The 23580-nt window shown below is 37.4% G+C and overlaps 1 protein-coding gene across 1 annotated transcript; it reads left to right on the forward strand.

The window, feature by feature from the left end:
* Positions 1-332: 332 nt before the first annotated feature.
* On the forward strand, positions 333-2456 carry LOC144998375 (high affinity nitrate transporter 2.6-like). Its single transcript, XM_078958156.1, has 3 exons — positions 333-1197; positions 1405-1520; positions 1628-2456. Exons 1-3 carry the CDS (start codon positions 418-420, stop codon positions 2298-2300), a joined length of 1569 nt encoding a protein of 522 aa, XP_078814282.1. The 5' UTR covers positions 333-417; the 3' UTR covers positions 2301-2456.
* The last annotated feature ends 21124 nt before the right edge of the window (positions 2457-23580 follow it).

Raw genomic sequence — 23580 nt, forward strand, 5'->3', positions numbered from 1 at the left:
ATTTGACCCTATGAATACAAGTACTCGATGTTCGAGATGTAGAATATATTGTTGAGCCTTTACTAAATATTGTGATGTCTTGTTAATGTTTAAAGAAATATTAATGATCTCAACTATTATCGTCCAATTATACAAATTAGTAAAAACAAAGCTAATTAATTAGAGCAACACAACTATTGATCATTTTTTTATTTAACTATATAACTAAATATATAAAATAACGTTTTTAATTCACAAAACTTATGTCTATTTTCTAAAAGTCAACTTTCCAAATCTTCCTGAATGTCTATAAATACTCTCTCACACCTCCTCCCAATAAGCACACCTACAGCTTACAGTTTCTTAGCTTATCGTATATACAGATCCCTTTTCTTTACGTTTCGAATTCCCCATATTTTTGGAATTCGAAAACCAACAATGGCTTCCCCTGCAACTATCCCGGAGCATCAAGAAGTCATATCCATCGACAATGAAAACACCACCACCACTCAACGGACCTTCGCCTTGCCTGTAGATTCAGAAAACAAAGCCACAAAGATGAAGATCTTCTCTGTAGCACAACCCCACATGCGAGCCTTCCATCTCTCATGGCTTTCCTTCTGCACTTGCGTTATCTCCACCTTCGCCGCCGCCCCACTTGTTCCCATCATCCGTGACAACCTCAACCTCACCCGCTCCGACATTTCAAATGCTGGAATCGCCTCCGTCTCCGGCAGCATCCTCTCACGCCTCGCCATGGGAGTGATCTGCGACCTTGTGGGTCCCAGGTACGGTTGTTCGGTGATCAACATTCTTGCTGCTCCGGTGGTTTTCAGCGTCTGCTTTGTCTCAGATGCTGGTGGTTACGTAGCGGTGAGGTTCATGATTGGGTTCTCACTGGCGACATTCGTTTCTTGCCAGTATTGGACGAGTGTGATGTTCAATGGGAAGATTATTGGGGTGGTGAACGGTGTTTCTGCCGGGTGGGGTGATGTCGGAGGTGGGCTTACTCAGCTCCTCATGCCGGTGCTCTTCCATGTGATCACCGGGATGCTCGGAACTACGCCGTTTACGGCGTGGAGGATCGCTTTCTTTATTCCTGGATGGTTTCATTTGATTGCTGGAGCTCTTGTATTGGCTTATGGCCAAGACTTGCCTGATGGTAACTTTGCTCAAATTTATAAGGAGGGTCGGGTTGCAAAAGATAAATTCTCCAAGGTGACATGACTAAATAATCTGTTAACACTTAACAATCTTAATATCATATCAACTGATCTTAATATTATCAATATACGCTATAATTCAAGAAAACTAATTATTAAAGCAATATACGTGTCAAACTTTACAGAATACCTTCAAACAATATTAACGACACGTATTTCTTCTGATTCACACAATGACTTATATTTTCTATAATTACTGCAGGTATTCCGAAATGCAATCTCGAATTATAGGACGTGGATCTTTTTCTTGATCTACGGATATTCTATGGGCATACAGTTGTGCTTGAATAATGTCATCTCTGAATACTTCTATGATAGGTAGTTAACTAATCATGATATTCAGTTACTTTTCTCATGACAAATTCATAGTAAAATCTTTATGATCACTAGCTAACAAACGACTACATTGTTCTAATGTTGAATAGGTTTAGTTTAAAGCTTCACACAGCCGGAGTTGTCGCAGCCAGTTTCGGGATTGCTAACTTCTTTACACGTCCGTTTGGTGGATATGCTTCTGACCTATCGGCTCGAAAATTCGGGATGAGAGGTAGATTATGGACATTATGGATAACACAAACCCTAGGAGGCATTTTCTGTATATGGTTAGGTCTATCCAACTCTCTACCCATCGCCATCTTGTCGATGATGCTTATGGCCATGGGATCACAAGCAGCTTGTGGAGCAACTTACGGCATCATTCCCTTTGTTTCCCGACGATCTCTCGGCATTCTATCTGGTTTAACCGGAGCTGGTGGCAACGTTGGTGGTGGTTTGACACAGCTAATATTTTTCTCCGGTGTAAGATTTTCCACAGCATGGGGGTTAACATGGATGGGAGTGATGACAGTGGTTTTATCGATTCCTGTGGCTTTTATCCATTTCCCACAATGGGGGAGCATGTTTTTTCCGGCGTCAAAGAACGAGAAGTACAATGAAGAGTATTACTATAGCTTGGAGTACAGTGAGGAGGAGAGAGAAAAGGGTTTGCACATCGGAAGCATGAAGTTCGCCGAGAACAGCCGGGCGGAGCGTGGGAAGAGATCGGTGGTTGCGCTTGCCCAAACCCCGCCGAATACGACACCAAACAACCACGTTTAAAGGGATCTTGGAGAAATGAATAAAGAAAGCAAGGGTTAAGTAAAGAAAAAGACAAAATAACTATATAAAAAGTGGACATTTCAGCATGAATCACACCGTGGTGGTATACGCAGACGTACATATATATATTAAGCCGTACTTGTTGGAGCCTTTGCTTATCCGTAAATTTCTCGAATTTTGTATAATATTTGTTTTGATTGTATTAGTAAAGTAATTTTCTTTTATATCAATACATTGTTACAATAATACGTTTTCTTTTTGAAAAATTATTGAACCTATAAGGGTATCTTTGATTTTATTGGTGTCAAATAGAAGTAAAGGCACACAAATATAGGTTGGACGTACATATTGGGTTCATGATGTGCCTTGAACTTGCCTTACTATGTTGTCTTGATTTAGTTGATTTTTCTCAATTATTTTCCTGTTTTGTGTGACCTCTCTAGCATCTTGTTAGGAAGTTGAGTGTTTTAATAATATTATGTAGTTCTGATAAAAAAAAAACCTCTAATCAATTTGACTAAAGTGGTGTAAAAGATATATTCTAAACTTTAAATTATATCTCTAACTTATTACATCATTTTTAGCAAAAAAATATAGACTAGTACAAAAGAGGTTTAATAAAGCGGTTTTTTTTTTTATTATTTTTTTATTATTTTTTTTATTTTTTTTATTTTTATTTCTTGATGCGGTTGTTCAACCGCTTCAAAAAATATAGCATCATAAAATAGTGTTGTTTTCTGAGGTGGTTCTACAACCGTCTTAGAAAATGTTCAAAACCGTCTCATAAAAATAGCTTCATAAAATAGACTTATCTTATTTTTTTGATGTTGTCCAAAACCGCCTTATAAAATATAGTTTCATAAAATAAACTTATTTTTTGATGCTGTTATTGAACAATCTTAGAAAATAAACTGCCTTTTAAAACACAATACGAATGACAACATAAAATATCATCAATCATTTGTTGATGCTATTAGTCAACAACATTAGAAAATGTAGAACCGCTTTATATAAATAAGAAAGACGCCAATCTCACTTGTTATTTCTTTTTCTTATGATTGCTACTTTGGCTTTGTATTCTTCCCTCAAGATGCTTCTGTAAATGAATCTCACTTGATGAACTCACGTTACAAATAAGACATATCCACTCCATTTTCTTCTTTAAAACCTCACTTGAACCTGCAATAACTAGTAATGATGGTGGTGGTGGTTTCTTATCTTTTTTTGAATCATTTGGAACACATTCAGATGATTTCTCAGTAGACTCCATGGATTTGATAGAGTTTTCGGTTGTCAAATATGCCACTTTCGCTTGATGTTTCTTTCTTGCAAGATGTTCCAGTAAACCACGCTCAGATATGCACTAATTTTCCTGATCGAACACCTTCTCTCTTCATTGCCAGCATCTCTCTTCCCATCATCATTTCCTTCTTTACTTGTGCTTCCTAAATGTAAATATGCTCCGCATCCTCTAATATAATCTTCATGCTGAATCACTTTTCTTATATCCGTCGATCCTCCTTGAAAAGTCATAGAAATTCCGATTTAAATAAAAGAAAAACAACACAAAACATGATTATTTCAACTATACTTGTTGAAATCGAAAAAAAAATCACCAAATTGAATAATGCTCTTTAATTAAATAGTTAATGTGATCAATATTACGTAACTTCCATAGCCTTTTTTAGGGAAAAAAATACTATAGTTGGAAGAAGTTGATGCAGAAGGTGTAGGACATACTTGATTGCGTTCATTTTGAGACTGAATCTGGGCACCCTGAAATCTACTGCTACAAGGATGGAGATATTTAGGGTTTTGCACTAGGGAGAAGTTTAGTCGAAGTAAAAGAGATGACAATGAATTCTTAGGAGTAAATTCTCATTTATGAAGAAGAAGCATAGGATTTAGTGGTTTCATCAGATGTGAAATGGAGATAACCAGTAACGTTTAGGAATATGAATGGTTGATGAAGCCATAGATTTATGAGGGGTCGGTTGGATTTCAATCACAAAATTTTCCAGTGGGAGGGAAACCTAGGTCGGAGGGAGATTAGAATTTTTTTTGAAGGCGAGAGGAACTTAGGTTTGGGGGTAGATTAGAAGTTTTCGACCGCCATTGGGGGGAAATCCGCTGAAAGTATTAGAAAGCTAAAACGAAAATTTAGAGGGAAAGAGATGATTTGAGGCGGTTTTAGGTTTTACTGATGCGATTTGTGTGGAATTTGGTGGTGGCTATGGAGGGTTTTTAGAAAGCTAAAATGAAAATTTTAGAGGGAAAGAGATAAAGATTTAATGATGCTATTATATTAAAAAAAGCATAAAAAAATCCTTATTTAATGATGCTTTTACATGAAGTAGCATTAAAAAATCATACCGTTTTCATTTGATGCGTTTTTCAAAATATAGCATCAAAAGATAAAGATTTAATGATGCTCTTTTATAAAAAGAGCATCAAAAAATCTTTATTTAATGATGTTTTTAAATGAAGTAGCACTAAAAAATCTTTTTTTGAGGCTATTCATTGTTAACCGTTTTAACAAAAGTTTCTAGAAATTTATCTGATGCTTTTTTAAAACGGTTTGTGTATTATTTAATGCTCTATACATTTAATGAGACGGTTTTTACCATCAACCGTCTCAAATATAAAGAATGGTTCGCATTACTAAATTACTTGTATAGTAGTGTATTCTAGGTATATCATTTAGTGGAGCTATGATCAAAGTAAAAAGAGAGTACAAAAAAGTCCCGCTTAAAATACTCAATTAACACTAATTGTCACATTTTATTCTAAAATTTTGATTTTATCTGGTAGCCACTATTAGGATATGTCACATGGCTAGGTAATTCTGATGTGGCAGCATCATAAAAAAATGAGAAAAATAAGGACAACGCATGGATCGAAGTCATGCATTTTCCACATGTACATGTGTTTACTGCTGAGACATAGACATAATTAATTATTAACACCTAATTTACATATATTTTACACCAAAACATTATATGCGATGTTAATAAAATAAAGTAAAAAATAGAAGCAAGAATTGAACTTGAGCCTACTATATATTACGAAAACTTGTACACCATTTCTCTAAAGGATTAAATGTGATTGTAATCAAGCTTGATTTTATTTTGTAATATGTATATAGGGTAGAAACACACTACAAGAATAATGATCATTAGTGGCGACAGGTGTCGCCGCTAAAGGTCCCAATTGTCGCCGCTAATATCTTTAGCGGCGACCCGTCGCCGTTAAAGGGTTCCTAATACCCCATTTGTCGTCGCTAAAGGTAGCTATCGCCGCTAATACCTCATCGGCACTAATACTTTCCGTCGCTACTAAAAATGTCGCCGCTAATTGTAGTTTTCTCATTTTTTTAATTTATTTTTCAAACATTCTTCCATATACAAAAGAAACGTTATAAAATTATGAAATTTGTTATAAAAAAATAAAAATTTTATAAAACATATAACCAAAAACACATCGATACATACACAAATACATACATAATACACATAAACACACACACACACACACACATATATATATATATATATATACACACACACACACACACACATATATATATATATATATATATATATATATATATATATATATATATATATATATACACACACACACAAATACATACATAATATACATATAAATTCACAAACATATATAAAATACACATTCTAAATACAAAGAGAAATTAGTTCATAGAAGAGGGAGGAGGAGCTGGTATAGAGTATTAGCGGCGACACCTTTGAGTGAAAATTTTGATGGTCAAAATTTTTGAGTATTATCAGTGACAACTTTAGGAGGAAACTTTGGCGGTCAAAATTTTCGAGTATTAGTGGCGACACCGTCGCCGCTATTGGTTTGTACGTTATCGATTTTCAGTCCTTGGATTAGGGACAAAATCAACGGCTAAGGTTTCACCTCATATTTCGATGCGGATCGGGGTCGATAAGCATTAGCGGCGATGCTTTTAGCAGCGACAACCACCTTTAGCGGCGACACATAACGCGAAAGTTATGTGTCGCCGCTAATGCCCATTATTCTTGTAGTGACAATATAAAAAAAAATCTTATGTTTTTAGACGAAATATGACAGATCACAGACAAGGTTGTAAAACTTGTTACTCAGTACCTGTTCGACCGACTACCGAGTAGTGAGTACTCGGGAGTACTCGGATTCGGTAATTCATGTAGAAATATTTTTAGGAAAATTATATATATCGAAATCATAAGTGAAAATCAAAAGTTGATTGAAATATATAACAAAATTAAATACATATGAATTCACAAAAATAGAAAAACTCATAATGGTCTCAATTCGTGAATAATTGTTGAAAATTATATATATATATATATATATATATATATATATATATATATATATATATATATATATATATATTTTGTAATAATCATATGTGTGTGTTAAATAATAAATCATTAAATATATTATACATATTAATCACCGACTTGACCGGGTTTTACAACATTACTTAGTTTAGTAAGGAGCCGATCGGGGAGTACCCGAGATTCTGCAACTCACCTTGGTAAGAGACCGAGTAGTGAGTAATCTGAGGAGTAATCGGACAGTTGGACGAGTTTTACAACACTGATCACAGAGGCTACCCGTGCACTCATGTGAATCACACGAAATTTTTAGACGTTAAATTTTATGTCTAAAATTTTTATGTTTTTAGATGAAATTTGAGGGATCTATATCTAATATAATTATGTTGCATTAATTTTATAAATAATATTATAAGAAAAATAATAATATATTTTTAATCGTGTTTTATTGGATTTATAGACTAATATATGTGTTTTATGTGATTTATGCAAATATGAGTTGCATGTTTTTTTATTATGGAAAGATATTGATACACTGAAAACTGAAGTATCTATTTGTGCTAATGAAGCTATAACATTATTTGTTTTTTAATGAATACCATACCATATCATTAAATTTGGTCACCAACCTAAATATTTGATGTTGGGTTAATTAGGACTTAGGACAACTTATTCGTTTTAATGCTGGAATAGTGACGGCTCTTAACGGATCAAAAGAAACTCAAGGGAAATACTAAAAGGAGAAAAAAAAATCTCTCTTTTTAATCTCAAAAACGTATATTATCCAAAAGTAATATATAAAAGGACTCAAAAGAACACACTAGAAAACGGACTCAAAAGAACATACTAGGAGAAACGAAAAATTGCACTAGCTACGTATCTTGGGGCCAAGAAGACCTCGATGAAATGATCAAAGCTGTGATTTTTTGTTAAATGTTTTGATGTTGTCATCATTTTCATGGGTGGATCAAGTCTTTGCCAAGATGCGCATTTCATAAATGACTAAACTTCAATTACAAAAACTAAAAGCCCCCTCGTGAAAAAACTAGAAAAACCAAATGGTTTATTTGACTTAAAGATGTCAAAAATACAAAACAAAACTTTCGTTCTTTTTAATTCATAACCAATTAAGTGAAGATCTGTAATTTTTATGTGGCAATTCTTTTACTTCAAAAACAAAGAAACTTTATAATAATAATAATAATAATAATAATAATAATAATAATAATAATAATAATAACACTAACAGTAATAATAACAGTAATAATAATAATAATAATAATAATAATAATAATAATAATAATAATATAGTTCTGTTTTACATGTTGTATTTATATAAGAGAAATTATAAAGGTACCTTTCATTATGAGCAATATAATTAGCTAGAATCTTCTTAATTGTGCATGAACTATGATAAATATTATTTGATGTTCCCCAATTTTTCTGCATATTTCTAATATCAATCAATTAAATCATCTTTATTTTGTTTCTTAATATTTTTATACCAAATATACCCATCACTACCGATCACAAAAATACCTTCTCTATTACTTTAATTTTTTTTTTTACTTTAACTATATTTTATTATTATTTTGTTATAAATTATATGATATTCACCCCTTACTAGTCGATATCTATATTTACAAACTAATCATATCTTTAAGCCATTTGAAAAAAATCAATTTTTCTTAAACTAGCCGAATTATCCTAAACACTACATTCTAGACCCGAATTTGACTGTCATGGACATGGCGATTAGTATACCACCATAGATGTGACCATAGTCTTTCTTTATGATCAGTGAGCCTTAAATTTAGCACCTTTACCTGATCTGCTTATCATCCCCAACCCTTATCCCTCTCCCTCCATTACTTGTTTGCATCGTCGGCACCATCCGTTACAATAACTAGTATAAGCACGGAAAATGGGTAACAAACAAAAGGGTGAAGCGAATCCAAGTCTCATCCACATAATGGGGATATTCTAGGTTACACCAACAACATACCTCCTAGGATTAACACCCATATGTAGCACCTTTGGTTCCATATTTACAAACTTGGAAACAACATTAACAAGTTAACCCACACCCACGACTAAGCAATTCCAAAAAGTTAATTGTACATAGATTGCACAAAATGCCAACATAACACTAAAGTGACATGTTAACCCCATATTTCATAAGAGAAAAACCATCACATACACCTATATTGGTTATCAAAGCATTTAAGCCATATATTTAGTAGAGAAAATCAATATAGTCAAGGGCACCACAACAAAATCAACACATACAAGACCCATCACCGTTTCTAGAAAAAATGCTAACTTATACCCTACCATAAGGCAATCATATGCTACACTTTAATTAAAAACTATGATCACACAAAATATATGGATGACGATGTAGAAACTTACCATGTACACATGCAATCTTTAAAGTTAGACTACACATTTTGTTGTATACATTTCTAGACAACATTAGAAGGCCATGGACGAGGTTACTTAAATCCTAGCAACCGATTACATCCACAATTGGAAAAAAAATGGATGGGAGAACTCGCAAGCCATTTCATAAGGGAATGCAAGCTTCACTAGGTCAATCACATAATACTAGGATGTTGTCAAAGGAAAAAAAATATCCCTGAATACCTAACCTTATTCAAGTCCACCGGTCTCTAATGGCATTGTGGAGATGATAATATAGTCATATGAGCTTTCGCACATGGTTTACAACGAAGTGTTTTGTTTAGACATTTGAGTGAGAAAAAAACAACCACGAGACAAGAGCTACATAGAGAATAGTGATGCTGACTCACTAGTCTGACACATAGAACCTAAAACAACATAAATTTTACCATGTACAAGGACTTGTAGGCTACCAGGGAAAGAGGAAGGAGAGAAACTACAGACGTCTCCACAAAAACAAACATGATAATACATGTAGCACCAAGTTTCAAATAAATATCACTTTTGAGTTTTGGCAATTTAAGTCTTGAATAATATGGTTTTTGGTGACCAGGATGTGGCAAAGGTTGCACCACGACGTGGTTAACACCAGATGAAACGTACATTCATTTTGGTCCCCACGATGTGGCATGATTGAGCCACGACGTGGCAACGACCAGGTTGTAAAACCCTAATTTTTGGGCTTTAAGCCTTATTTAAGGGATGTAATGGCTAGGGTTTGCACACCCTTAGCCTTCATTACATCCCTTTCGACCTACAAGCACCCATAGCCACCATTGTTAAGTTTTAATGTTTTGTAAGAAGAAGAAGAGGAATAAGAAGAATGTATCCATTGTGTGAAGATCCAGCAAGCAAGCCTATAACATCCATAAATTTCATAAAAACTTAAAATTTTTCAAACTAACCAAAATCATACTTGTTTACATTGTAGTTTTTAAAACACGTTTGACATCAGAGTTTTTCCTAAAGTCACAAAACATAACATGAGAAGGTGTACGATCAAGCTTTTTCCTTCCTACGATTATCTGAGGTACCTGAAACATAATCCAAAGTTGTAAGCCCAACGCTTAGTAAGTTTCACCAAAATACCACCAGAACACATAATCATAGATATTACAACAATAGCATGCATACAGAAGCTTCAACATATCTGGACCGCCGCAATTGGCCTTCAGCCTGTCTGGACCGTTCTTCGGGCCTTCGGCCTGGTCCGCCTCACAGGCCTTCAGTCTATCCAAGCCGTCTTGGGTCTGTTGGCCTTCTGCACACAGCATGACTGCCTCAACCCAACTAACAATCACATATCCACATATAACATAATCAAACATAGCTAGCATATAAAGGTGTCATAAATGTCTAGCAGATCACTATAGCATAGCAAGCATACCGTAAACCAGGATAACAATCCAAAAGGGCCAACATTAGTACCTTCGACCCGAGAGTACAATGAGGACAACTCACCTCACTCTGACGAATTGCACTAGAAACCTCCAGTTGATGGTGCACTAAATCCTCTAACTATCACAACCAATACACATCCGATTAATAATTAGATTACCATTCTTGACTAATAACCCATTCCTAGGGTAAATGGCCACTTTACCCTTTTCCCTAATTGGACCAAGACTCATGCCCAATTCTTGATCCAAAAGCCCAAGGTTATTTATGACCCTTAACTAGCCCAATTTTCCAAATTGGGGCCAAACTCCCTTTTTGGGCCTTACCCTAAGGTCCAACCCTTCACTTGATCCAAAACACTCTTACCTAGATAGTCCAATAAGGGCCCAAGCGTCTAAGCCCAAAAGGTGGCCCAAAACTTGAAGCCCAAAATCTAAAGTCAAACAGAAGGCGTATGCGAGGCGTACTCCTTCGGTACGTGGGGCATACATCGAGCCTCGCAGTGACCCACAACGGGGTGGCTGACTAAGTACGCAGGGCGTACTCCCCCTTATGTGGAGCGTACCCTTGCAGATGCAAAAGACTCATTTTGTGCTTAATGGCTTAAGCACTTAATCCCAAACTACAGATCCATGCTCCAAATGCATCCTAGAGCCATAAAGTCTCCAACTTTATGACTATACGCATCCAAACGTTCTTAATACAAGGTATTAATCGATTAAGACCCTTAAACCAAATGCATGGGACACTTCTAGCCATTAGGACCTCATTTTTATGACTAATGACCCCTCTAAAGGTTTGAAAGGACGACTCAAAACATGCATGGCATGCCATGCTACAGATGGAGCATTTGGGATCAAGAATAAACATAAAAAGGCCCAAACATGAGATCTAACAAATAAACCATAAAGGTATGAGCTTTATGTTTTTAGATGGTGGAGAATAGAAACAAATGTCCAAATCCACTCCTTGCCTCAAGCTTCCGAGATTCTTGATGCACTTCTCCTTCCTATAAAACCCTAAGAAAACACTTTAGGACTCTCAATCCCACTCTAAGAGGCTAGGGTTTTGCAAAAACGGTTATAAGACTTTGGAGGCTGAAAAGGTGGGGATAAATGATCCATAAGGAGGCTTAAATACCCCACAAACCCTAAAACTTAGGGTTTCCATCAGACAAGAGTACGCCCAACATACTAGGGTGTGAACTAGTATGCTTAGTCTACCCATATGTACGCTTAGCGTACTCCTCCTGGCCCCAAGTTTACAAATTTACCAATAGGGCTTCCCATGACTACTTTCATCCAATCCAAGGGCCAAGAATAGCATACATTAAAACCAAGGGATGGATTTAGAAATACCTGAATTCTCGGGATGTTACAAATCTCCCCCACTTAAACTAGACTTCGTCCTCGAAGTCTGCTGCAACGAACAACCATAGATAATGCTCCCGGATCTCAGCCTCCGACTCCTAGGTCCACTTAGAGCCCCTCCAATGCTACCATCATTCCTTTACCAAGGGCACTTACTTGCTACACAAAACCTTTACCTTCATCTCTAGAATAGCTACAAGCCTCTCAAAATAAGTCAAGCCCTCATCAACCTGAATATCATCCAAGGACACCACTGCATCCTAATCTAGTACACACTTTCGCAATTGCAGAACATGGAAAGTGCTTTGAATCTGACTGAGCTCCTCAAGAAGATCCAATATGTATGTCACCTTGCCAACCCTAGAAATAATAGAAATGGCCCAATATATTGGGGAACCAATTTCCCCCTCTTCCTGAAACGAATCACACCCTTCTAAGGTGACACCTTCGTTTACACCATATCATTGACTTAAAAATCCAACTCAGATCGGCGCTAGTCGGCATAGATCTTCTATCGACTTTAAGTAGTCTGCAATCTCTGCTTGATCTGCTAAATCATCTTCGTAGTCTGAAGGACCACCTCGGTCCGCCCCATAACCTTGTGACCAACCTCGCCCCAACAGACCGGGGTACGACACCTCCGTCCATACAAGAGCTCAAAAGGCAGAGCTCCAATGCTATATTGAAAACTATTGTTGTAAGAAAACTCTGCAAAAAGGTACGTAGGAGTCCTAACTCCCACCAAAATCAATAACACAGGCCCGTAACGTGTCCTCAAGGGTCTGTGTTGTCCGCTCACTCTGGTCGTTGGATTGCAGATGATATGATGTGCTGAAGTGCAACCTCGTGCCCCATTTCTCATGGAACTTCTACCAAAAATGAGAGTTAAACCAAACATCACAGTCTGAAAGAATGGAGACTAGAACCCCATGGCCAGCAATGATCTTGAAAATATACACATCGCTGGAAAACTCTCCCGGATCGCTAGGAAATGGGCATTCTTGTTCAGTCGATCCACGATGACCCAAATAGCATTAAAACCCTTTTCCGTCCTCGACAACTTGGTGATAAAGTCCATCGAAATCAACTCTTATTTCCACATGGGAACCTCTAGAGGCTGCAGCTTGCCATGTAGTCTATGATGTTCAGCCTTGACCATCCTGTAGGTCAAGCACCTCTCCATATACCAGGCGATCTCTCTGTTCATACACGACCCCCAATAGCTCAATGTTAGATCCCGATACATCTTGGTGGCCCCGGGTGGATAGAAAAGCAATACTTATGAGCCTCCTCTAACACAATTTGTCTGACCCCACCAAAAATAGGAACCCATACCCAACCACAATGGGTCAACAATCTACGACTATCCGGAACAAATCTGGTGATCTCACTCTAGATCCTCTCTATCTTCCTGTTCTCTTCCTGAACACCCTCGACCCGGGCCTCTCTAATCAATCCCAGAAGTGGGGAATCCATTGATATCCTCATACACGATACCCCATCTGAAGACCCATACGACTTGTGGCTTAAAGCATCTGCCACCACATTTGTTTTACCAGGATGGTAAAGGATCTCACAGTCATAATCGTTGACTACATCCAACCACCTGCGATGCCTCATATTTAGGTTCGGCTGATCCATAATGTGCCTCAAACTCTTGTGATCTGTGTAGATGGTACAACATACCCCATAAAGATAATGCCTCCAAATCTTGAAGAAAAAAACCACATCCTGCAACTCAAACTCATGTGTGGGATATATCGTCTCGTGCGGCTTCAGCTGCCGCGAAGCATGTGCTATCACTCATAATCTTTGCATGATGACCACCCCCAAACAAGTGATGGAAGCATCATACAAAACCACTAAATCCTCAATTCCCTCTAGGAGATTAAAACTTGGGCCCTCACATAATCTCTTCCAAAGGGTCTCGAATGCTGACTGCTGCTCAGGGCCCCACTATAAATCCACCCCCATCCTCGTCAGACGAGTGAGGGGTACTACAATCTTGGAGGAATCTTGAATGAATCTCTGGCAGTACCCCGCCAATCCCAAGAAACTCCTAATATCCGACGAAGATTTTGAAACCTCCCACTGCATCACAGCCTCGATCTTAGCTGGATCGACCAATATCCCCGTCCTGGTTAACGAGGTGTCCAAGGAACTGAACCTATCGTAACCAAAACTCGCACTTTGAGAACTTATCATAAATCTGTTCATGCCTCAAAACCCCCAGAAGCTCGCAAAGATGCTCCTCATGTTGCTCTCTGGTATTGAAATATACCAAGATATCACCAATAAATACGATGACTGAACAATCGAGCATCGGCCTACATGCTTGATTCATCAAATCATAAATACGGCAGGCGCATTGGTTAGCCGAAACGACATCCCCACAAACTCATAATGTCTATAGCGAGTCTGGAACATGGTCTTCTCCACGTTGCCTCTATCACACTGACCTGATGCCACCCATACCTCAGATCTATCTTGGAGAACCAAGATGCACCTTGTAACTGATCAAAGAGGTCATCAATCCACGGATGGGGTTAATGGTTCTCCACCATTAACTTATTCAACTCCCGGTAATCAATGCACATTCGGTGTGAACCATCATTCTTTTGGCGAATAAAATCTACACTCCCCCACAGAGAACTATTTGTCCTGACGAATTGCTTGCCTAACAGCTCCTGTAACTGAGATGAAAGCTCCCGCATCTCAGGCGGTGCCAAGCGGTACGATGCCTTGCCGACCGGAGCCGCACCCGGCTCAAGGTCGATCCTAAACTCGACTTACTCTCAGGAGGCACACCAGGTAACTCCTTCGGAAATACATCTGCAAACTCCTTGACAACCGGGACATCAGAAACCGAGACCTGACCCCAACATGCGTATCCACCATATAAGCCAAGTAGCCCACATACGCATGTTGAATATACTGCAAAGCCCTGGCTGCAGAACAAAACCTTGAACTGTCACACCCCCGAACCAGACGGCGGAAACGTCCAGGGGCTTATGCGTGACTTCATCTTGAAATATCATTACAGTGAATATAATTGAAACATAACATCATCATCATCACACATGTAATATAACAACATTCATTGTTTACATTGAGTATTGTATTTGAATATTACATGCCAAAGTAGTAAGACTATGATGAAACAAAATATCACACAATATCCATTAGAGAATGTAGAGAGAATGTAAGAGCATGTAAAGATGTCACACCCCAAAACCGATAACGGCGGAATACGTTTCAGGGTGGATGACGTAGTGTACGGTATCATCACAATTGCATAATAGTAAAAGCAAGAAACATATAACCATTTCATTTACATAGTAAGTGTATTTACAAGTGTGTTTTGTAATGTTAGACAAACACCAAAAGTAAACAAAAATAAGAGATGGGTCTTGCATGCTCCATCTTCTCCAAAAATGCTGCAGTTGTACCTGTCTATCTTTAACCTGAAGATACAAGTTATTTTGAAAAGAATATCAGCATAAAGCTGGTGAGTTCATAAGAGTTTAGTGTGAGTTCTTATATAAAAAGCATTAGAATCATTAGTATGAAAGCTGAAGTTTATAGTCATAAGTAGTGGTAAAACCTAGAAAATCCTATATTTTCCAGAAATGTATAGTAAGTGAAAACCTTTAAGAATTATGATATTTCCATCTTTGAAAACCATTTATCGTAGAAGTATAATAGTGACTCACCAATAAGTAAAGCAGTATGGTAAGTTATACTTGAAGTAAATAATAGTGGTGCAGCTTCCTTTAGTATTAGATACTTATTTACTTCGGGATATTAACTTTATCTTTTGTTTAGTGTTTTAGTACGATTATAGTGTATTTCTTGTATGTTGCCAATAGAGTGAGTAATAGCGGACCCCCATGACCTTCCCGGTCATGTATAGTATAGTGGAGTAAAGGCATCCCTGGACCTGTGCGGCTCGGACTGAAATTATTAGTCGGGATGTAATATCGTTTGCCCCGTATAGATCTATACATATAGTGTCGTCTTCCTATCGGAAAACTTTGGGCGTAGTGTGTAGCGAATAGAGTATCTCGTAGTGGGTAAATGAGTTATCTTATGATTTGTACTTTCTCTTGTGTTATAGTGGAGTAGTCTTTTGTATAACTTGTATTGTATTCTCTTATTAGTGTATATTTTCATAATAGAAAAAATCATAGTAGTATAGAGTAGTAGTTAAAAACACGGGATAGAGAACTTAACTATACCTATTATAGTTAACTTAGTGTATATGGTTCTAGTCAGGTTAGTGATTTAGGCATCTAATGAAATAAGAAGTACTCATAATCCGTACTAATATACGAGATATATAACTAAGAAATCAACGACAGTCGGACGGATAACCACTACCCTAAGCCCACAATCAAACAAGAACAGGAAATAAGGCGAGCCATCGGTCCTAAGTCCTTCAAGTCTTACTTATAGAAATATATTAGTGTGATTACGTATTTAGAAGGGGATTTATTAAATAAAAGTATTGTACAAAAGAGACATTTAAAACTTGTTTGTCTATTCAAAATAGGTTTGAAAACAAATGATTTATTTATAAGACATAGTGATAAATCACATGTGATTTGAACTACAGATAGTGAATCACATGTGATTAATTTTGTGACATGATTAACTGCCTTGTATATATTTTCATAAACATGTATATTCAACTTGTATCTCCCCCCTAAAACATATAAAACAATTGAAAGGTTCATTAAAGGGGTATGAACTCACCTGAATTCGTGTAAATCGGGTGAATCGGGTAAATCGGGTAAAAGTGTCGGTTGAGCGTTTTGTTCCAAATAATGACTTGTACACCTTTTAGGACCCTAATGTCATATGAAAATATGTGTTTTACATGAAATTAATCATTTTATGCTTTCTGTTTAAGTATTGAGGCATTCTAGCATCAATTCGGGGTTTTAGGGCCTAGAAGGGGTTCCCGGGAGTGGTTTAAGGTTAAGTAAGATTTACGGGAGGGTCCATGAGCTCACTCCCTTGGAGTTTACAGCCCAAAGGCTACTCCTTGGGAGTTTACGGCTGTAAGCCCCCTAGGCTTGGCCGTAAACTCATGTGGTCTTCCAAAATGTATGTTTAAGGCCTTATTTCACTTCCTTAATTTAATGGTATGTGTCTTGGACTAACATGGAGGGATTAAACCCTCATTTTGTGATATTTTGGGGAGTTTACGGCCAAGACTTTTTCTTGGGCCGTAAACTCCATTTAATCCCTCAAAATGGTTGTTTAAATGGTACAACACACTCTCATTCACCTTAGATAAATTCTAGAAGGCCTTAGATGGAGTTTTGGGACATATTAACATGAAAATTGGGGAGTTTATGGCCCAAGAATATCCTTGGCCATAAACTCTTCTTTTGGCTTCAAAATGGGAATATTAATGGTACAACACACATCCAAGGGCCTTAGCTAAATTCCTTACATGCATTAGATAAGTTTTGGGACTTGTTTGACACAAAAATTTGGGTGTTTACAGCCTAAGCATAAGCTTGGGCCGTAAACTCCTTTTTAAGCTTCAAATCCTTGTGTTTTAATGTCAAAACTCTCCTAGGTATATGTCTTAATTAGTCCATAAGCTTAAAGGAAGGAAAAAAGAGGTTTTTGGCAAGTTTTTAGGTGTTTACGGCCTAAGGGGCTTCTTAGGCCGTAAACTCCTTTTTGGTCCTTGTTTTCTATGATTTTGGCCTCTAAATACAATGAAGTATGTTTAGACTAAGTTAGGGAATGAATCCTTACGTTTGGAAGCTGGAAATTCGCGGATTTGGGGTCGATTTCGGGTCTAGAGAGAGAAAGTTGTGAGAGAGAGGTGAAGGTGTGGTAAAAGAGTTAAATTGTAGTGCCCATTTGTTTATATATGTCTCAGGTATTGCACCCGATACACGGTTACCCGATGCTAAAGTTTAACGGAGTTAAAACTTTTTACCCGGGTGAAGTGGTTGAAAAGTAATATAACTCTATTTAGTTAAACGGGGTTAACATTTACAAGTTATAAATACTTATGATAATATCGGAACGTATAATTAACTAGATATTTGTTTATTGACGACTCCAAACATTACCGAAAATAACGTATAGTGACACATTCCGTTAGTGAAAGTAGGGTTTGTAACGGCAATATATTTGGGGTTATCACAAAAGAGAATGTTCCCAGAAAACCCGATGTTGCCTGTAAAAAAAATGGTCTTCCGTAAACTTCATAACGTTAATTCCTCTAAGTGAGCCATCATAACTATACTAAATAATGACAATTTCACCTGTCTAGGCGTCGTTGGACGCCGGTTTTGACTTTGATTATAAGGTTTTCATCACACTATACTGAGTTAGTCTAACTGTAGTGAACAACTGAGGTGTGGGGTGTCAACCCCGTATAGATCTATACACAAATCCCCGTTCTCCCTTCAAGAGACTCTAGTTATAACTACAGGCTATGATCGTACACTTAATAGGTGCCAACCGACAAAAACTCGCTAGATCCTTAATCGAATTTACGCGAAGAAAAAGGTATCAACTCATTCCAGGACCAATGATCCATGTAAGTGAACCACTAAGGCATCACTAAACATGTAAATCATTTCAAGACCCAAATGTAATGAGATTATATAACATGGGCCCGAAATATATATGAAAGGACAACTAAGGCCCATTTCACATGTAAAGTATTTACAGGCCCAAATAGCACACAAATAGTATCCAAGCTCCATCGCACACGTTAATGGGTAAATGAGGCCCAATAAACATATACAAGACCTCTCACACATAAAAATGGGCCACTAAGGCCCAATAACGTAGAAAATGATCAAATTAATCCGTTTGTTGGTTTATCGTTGGTTTTGGTTCAAGTATTCACTAAAATATCAAAGGGAAGAAAAAAACACATATAAAACTCATTCCTAGGCCCAATAAACATGTAAGTGGACCACTAAGGCCTACTATACGTGTTTATTATTTCCAGGATCAAAAGGAATATGAACGTCTGTCATGAGCCCAATATACATGTAAAAGGACACTAAGGCCCACTAAACATGCATATTATTTCCAGGCCCAATAAGGACATGAATATCTATCCCAAGCCCAATATACATGTAAAAGGACACTAAGACCTACTAAACATGTATATTATTTTTAGGCCCAGTAAGGATATGAATATCGTTTTTAACCCGTTCGTTATTGTTTTGTTTATTTTAGCTTCACTATTTACAAAGTTGACATAAAAAGCCCACCTTTTTTTAAAAATGACGTTCGTGGCCCAATAAGCCAAAAATTTACAATTAAGGCCCAATTTTTGTAAGAATAACATTTTAATCTCCAATTTTGTTAAAAACTTGTGTTGATGACTACATTGTGATATAAATAACATTTTATACCCATTTTTGTCAAAAATATCATTTTTGGCTTATTTTTGTGGAAATACATATTTTCTGGCTTTGGGATTTTCCGACCTAGGTTTTGGAAAATTTGTAGAACAATCATCGTATGTCGAAATTTGGATCCGTAAATTCTAGAAGTTTGGGAAATGTGTCTACTTTGTTCACAATTTTTCTCAAAATTTTTAATGGCCTCAAACTAATATGAAATTGCTCACCTTCACAGGTTGGTCCGAAAGTATTTCAAATTTGATAGGTAGTTTTGTAAAATTCACCAAAACTTGTAGAAAAATCGTATGCAAACGTTAGAGTAGTCATTTTAAAGGTATAAATATGAAGTGTATCCATGTAAAAAAGTTTTGAAAAATACTTCCATTAAGAGGGTCAAAACAGTCCGAGATTGGACCAAAACTTTTCCGTCAAGGGCTGTTTTGTGAGTTTAGTTTATAGATCTTTGAACCAAACACTCATTTTTGCTATATCAAGTATACAAGTCCTAGATCTACAAGTTTACATGTCTTATATGAGATAAAAACATACTTTTCTCATGTTTCATATGAAGATCGTAGTGATACACTTCAAGTTTCTTAACATATTTTTAGATTAGTGAAGAAATCAACACATAATCACCAAATGTTTCAAGAAAACACACATAATCATGCATATATACCTAGATCTACACATAAGACTTGATTCTCCCCCCCCCCCCCAAAACAAGTAAAAACAGAAAACAAGGGGGTATGAACTCACCTTGGGGTTTGGAAGTCGGTTTTGATGAAGAAGTGAAGAGATCTCGGCCCTAGATGTGTTATGGAGATGATTTCCGAGCTCTAAGGTGCTATAAGAGTATGATTCACGAACACATGGGTGTAAGAGGAGTAAATGAGTTTAAAGATGAAGTATGGCACTTGGATTTGCAAGATCTTACCACAAAATGAAGCTTGAAGTGATTCTCTTGAAGATCTTCCTTATACTCACAGTTTTCTTGAGGAAGGTGGATGGAGGAGTGTTAGATGACCTTGAGAAGTATTGTTGAGTTTGAAAAAAAAAACAGAGAAGTTAGAGAAATGAGAGTGTGGCCGAGAATTAAAGAGAAGAGAGAAGAAGAGAGAGAGTTTCATGGATGTATGGGATGGTGCATGGAAATCCATAAGTTAATAAGGAAGTGGCAAATGGAAGTCAACTCTTCCTCCATTTGGGTTGTTGGGCCGAAAAGAGGAGAAGGGAAAGAAATAATATTGAGATTTTTGTGTTTAAGCCCATATTATGATTCAATTAGGTAATTTTTGGCCCAAATAAATCAAGAATGATTTTTATGACCCATTAGGGCTATATAAATTTGTTGTGACCCAATAAGGCCCATTAAAGTTAACCTAGTTCATTTTAGGCTTATAAGGCCTATAATATTAAGTTTCAAGTATATGGGTCCAATTAGGGCCCATTTGAGAGTTCTATGTTCAAGATAGTTAAATTGGAAGCTTATTGGTCCATTAGGCCCAATAAGGAAATCCTAGTCCATAATGGATTTAAACCGGGACTTCAAGGGTTTCCAACCTTTATTTGCACATATGAGATGTATTTGAACGAGGATAGAGTATAGTATTCACTTAGATTACAAGCCTTACAATAGATGATGGTTTCATGAGAATAGAATTTCCTAGCAAAAATGCCAGTTGTGACATCATCGCCCCGTTAGAGGGAATTTCGTCCCGAAATTCTTTCGGAAGATAGGATCACGAATGAGAGAATAGGTGAGGGTAATTTTGTTTAATCTAGTCCTTGCATTCACATGTGAATTCCGATCCATGCTCGGCTTTCCATCGATCCTTAACAATCGGAATGCGGCTTTGTTTTGTACGCTTTACTTCCCTATCTAATACCTTGACTGGTTCTTCGATGATCAGGAGATTCGCGTTTATTTCGATCTCTTCTAAAGGAATGATAAGCGTTTTGCTTGATAGGCACTTTTTCATATTCGAGACGCTGAACACGGGGTGTACGTTGCTGAGCTCTAAAAGCAACTGCAACCTATAAGTCTTTGGACCAATCCGAACATGAATCTCGAACAGTCTGATGTATCGTGGGTTTAGTTTTCTCGGTTCCTAAAGCGAATCATTCCTTTCCAAGCAGATTCCTTTAATAACATGCGATCCTTGACTTGACATCCTAATGGATTACGCCGCTTGTCAGCATAGCTCTTTTGTTAGTCTCGTGATGCTTGAAGTCGAGTTCTGATTTGGATTATCTTCTCTATCGTCTCGCGAATAGTTTTCCGGTCCCGTGTGAGTACTGGTGAGTGATCTGCATTTATGACTATAAAGAGCCTAAAAAGGAGCAACCTTGATGCTCGTGTGATAGCTGTTATGGTATGAGAATTCAATCAAGGGTAACTAGGTATCCCCTGACTTGTTGAATTCAGACACCCAGACTTGTAGCATAACTACGAGTGGTTGAATGGTTCGTTCGCCATGGCTATTGGTTTGAGGGTGGTAAGCAATGATCATACTTATCTATGTTCTTATAGTCTTCTGAAATGACTGTCAAAGTCTTGAAGTAATCTCGTTATCTCGATCCGAGATAGTAGATACTGATACTTCATGGAGTCTCACAAGCTGTATTAGCAGGAAATGAGCAGATTGGGTTAACCTATCGACGATCACCTGGATAGCGCCCAACTGAAGTCTTATAACAATAAGCTTTGTCTTTTGACTTCGAGAGTTTTATCCATCCATGCAGTGCTTTCTTCGTGATATTCTATGGCTTTGATGCTTTCAAGGCTGGTCGTAGATGATGACAGTGTTTCGTTCTCGCTTTGTGGGCAGACGAGTATGTTATTCATGAAAATAATGAAAAGGATGGCTAGGGATGGTTGGGAAAACTCGGTTTGTAGGGTCCATGAATCTCGTGGGAGAATTTATTAGACCAAAGGGTATCAAAATGAATTTGAAATGGTCACGACGATTTCGGAAGGCAGTTTTTGGAATGTCGTCTTCTTGGACTAGAAGTTGATGATAATCGATTCTTAGATCTATTTTAGAGAAGTAACTAGCTCCTTGGAGCTGGCCAAATAAATCGCCAGTCCGAGGGACTGGGTATCGATTTTTGATAGGGAGCTTATTCAATTTCCTAAGATCAATGTACCTTCTGAAGGATTCGTCTTCTTGAAGAACAAGACTGGAGCTCTCCAGGGTGAGAAGCCTGGTCCGATGGATCCTTTGCTCAAAAACTTTCTTAATTGACTGGATGACTTCTAAATTTCAGCGGGAGTCAACCTATAGGGTGAATTGGCAATTGATGTGATTCCTGCTATGAGGTCAATGCGAAATTCGACCTATATCTCTAGGGTACTCCTGGAAGTTCTTTGGGAATTACATCCGGAAAATCGCATGCTAATGGAATACCTTGTATGCTTACTTCATCCTTGGTATTGTCCACAACAAGAGTGAGGAAAAAGTAGTTCTTCTGGTTCTGGCACTTTTGTGCCTTGATGCACGAGATAGGACGAGGATTGGCGTTGGGTTTATCACCATGGATTATTAGAGTTTCGTGATTGGGAAGGCGAAGGCAAACGACCCTCTCGCGACACATAATATCAGCATGGTGGGGGCTTAACCCAACCATGTCGATTATCACATCAAAACTCCTAATATTTAGTGGCATAAAATTTATTTGAAATGAATGGTTGTTTAGTGTTAAGGTGCACCGTACATGAATATCTTTGGTTAATACAATTTTTCCCATTATCCATCTCCACCGTGAAGGCTTCGTTTAGCTTTTGGGGTTGTTGTTTCAGTAAGCGTTTGAATTTGTTACTAACGAAGCTTCGCTCAACTTCACTATTGAATAAGAGGTAAGCGAAAGAGTTGTTAAGTGGGAACGTACCAGTAACAACCGTCGAGTCTTGGACTGCTTCGCCTTGACCCAAGGTCAGGACCCTTTCTAATCCTTCTGCACCTTGATTGTTATCCTTGGGGCAACTGCGCCTGAAGTGATCGGTTCCTCCACACCTATAGCAGATGTGACTGGTCTCATCATTGGTGTTGTTGTTAGGGTTGTTGCGATTGTTGTCGTTCTCATTTGGCTAACGATTCTAACATGGATAAGTTCTACAAAATTTGGCGGTGTGATTCTTTTAGTTGCATTTGTTACAATGTATCTCCCGGCAGGCTCCATTATGATGGAATTTGCACTGGTTGAATTTTGGAAGGCTTCCAGCATATGGTTTCCTGGTTGTTGGTATAACAGGGGTCATGGTTGCATGAACAACAATACCATGTTG

This window comes from Lactuca saligna, chromosome 1, assembly GCF_052625555.1.
Source record: "Lactuca saligna cultivar CGN05327 chromosome 1, ASM5262555v1, whole genome shotgun sequence".
In the NCBI taxonomy this organism is placed as follows: domain Eukaryota; kingdom Viridiplantae; phylum Streptophyta; class Magnoliopsida; order Asterales; family Asteraceae; genus Lactuca; species Lactuca saligna.

What these genes read in the sequence shown, in the direction of transcription:
- LOC144998375 (XM_078958156.1), top strand. Translation starts at nt 418, where the DNA reads ATGGCTTCCCCTGCAACTATCCCGGAGCATCAAGAAGTCATATCCATC. An exon ending in CAAAAGATAAATTCTCCAAG is followed by an intron (nt 1,198 to 1,404) that starts GTGACATGACTA and finishes TAATTACTGCAG; the next exon opens with GTATTCCGAAATGCAATCTC. An exon ending in TCTGAATACTTCTATGATAG is followed by an intron (nt 1,521 to 1,627) that starts GTAGTTAACTAA and finishes AATGTTGAATAG; the next exon opens with GTTTAGTTTAAAGCTTCACA.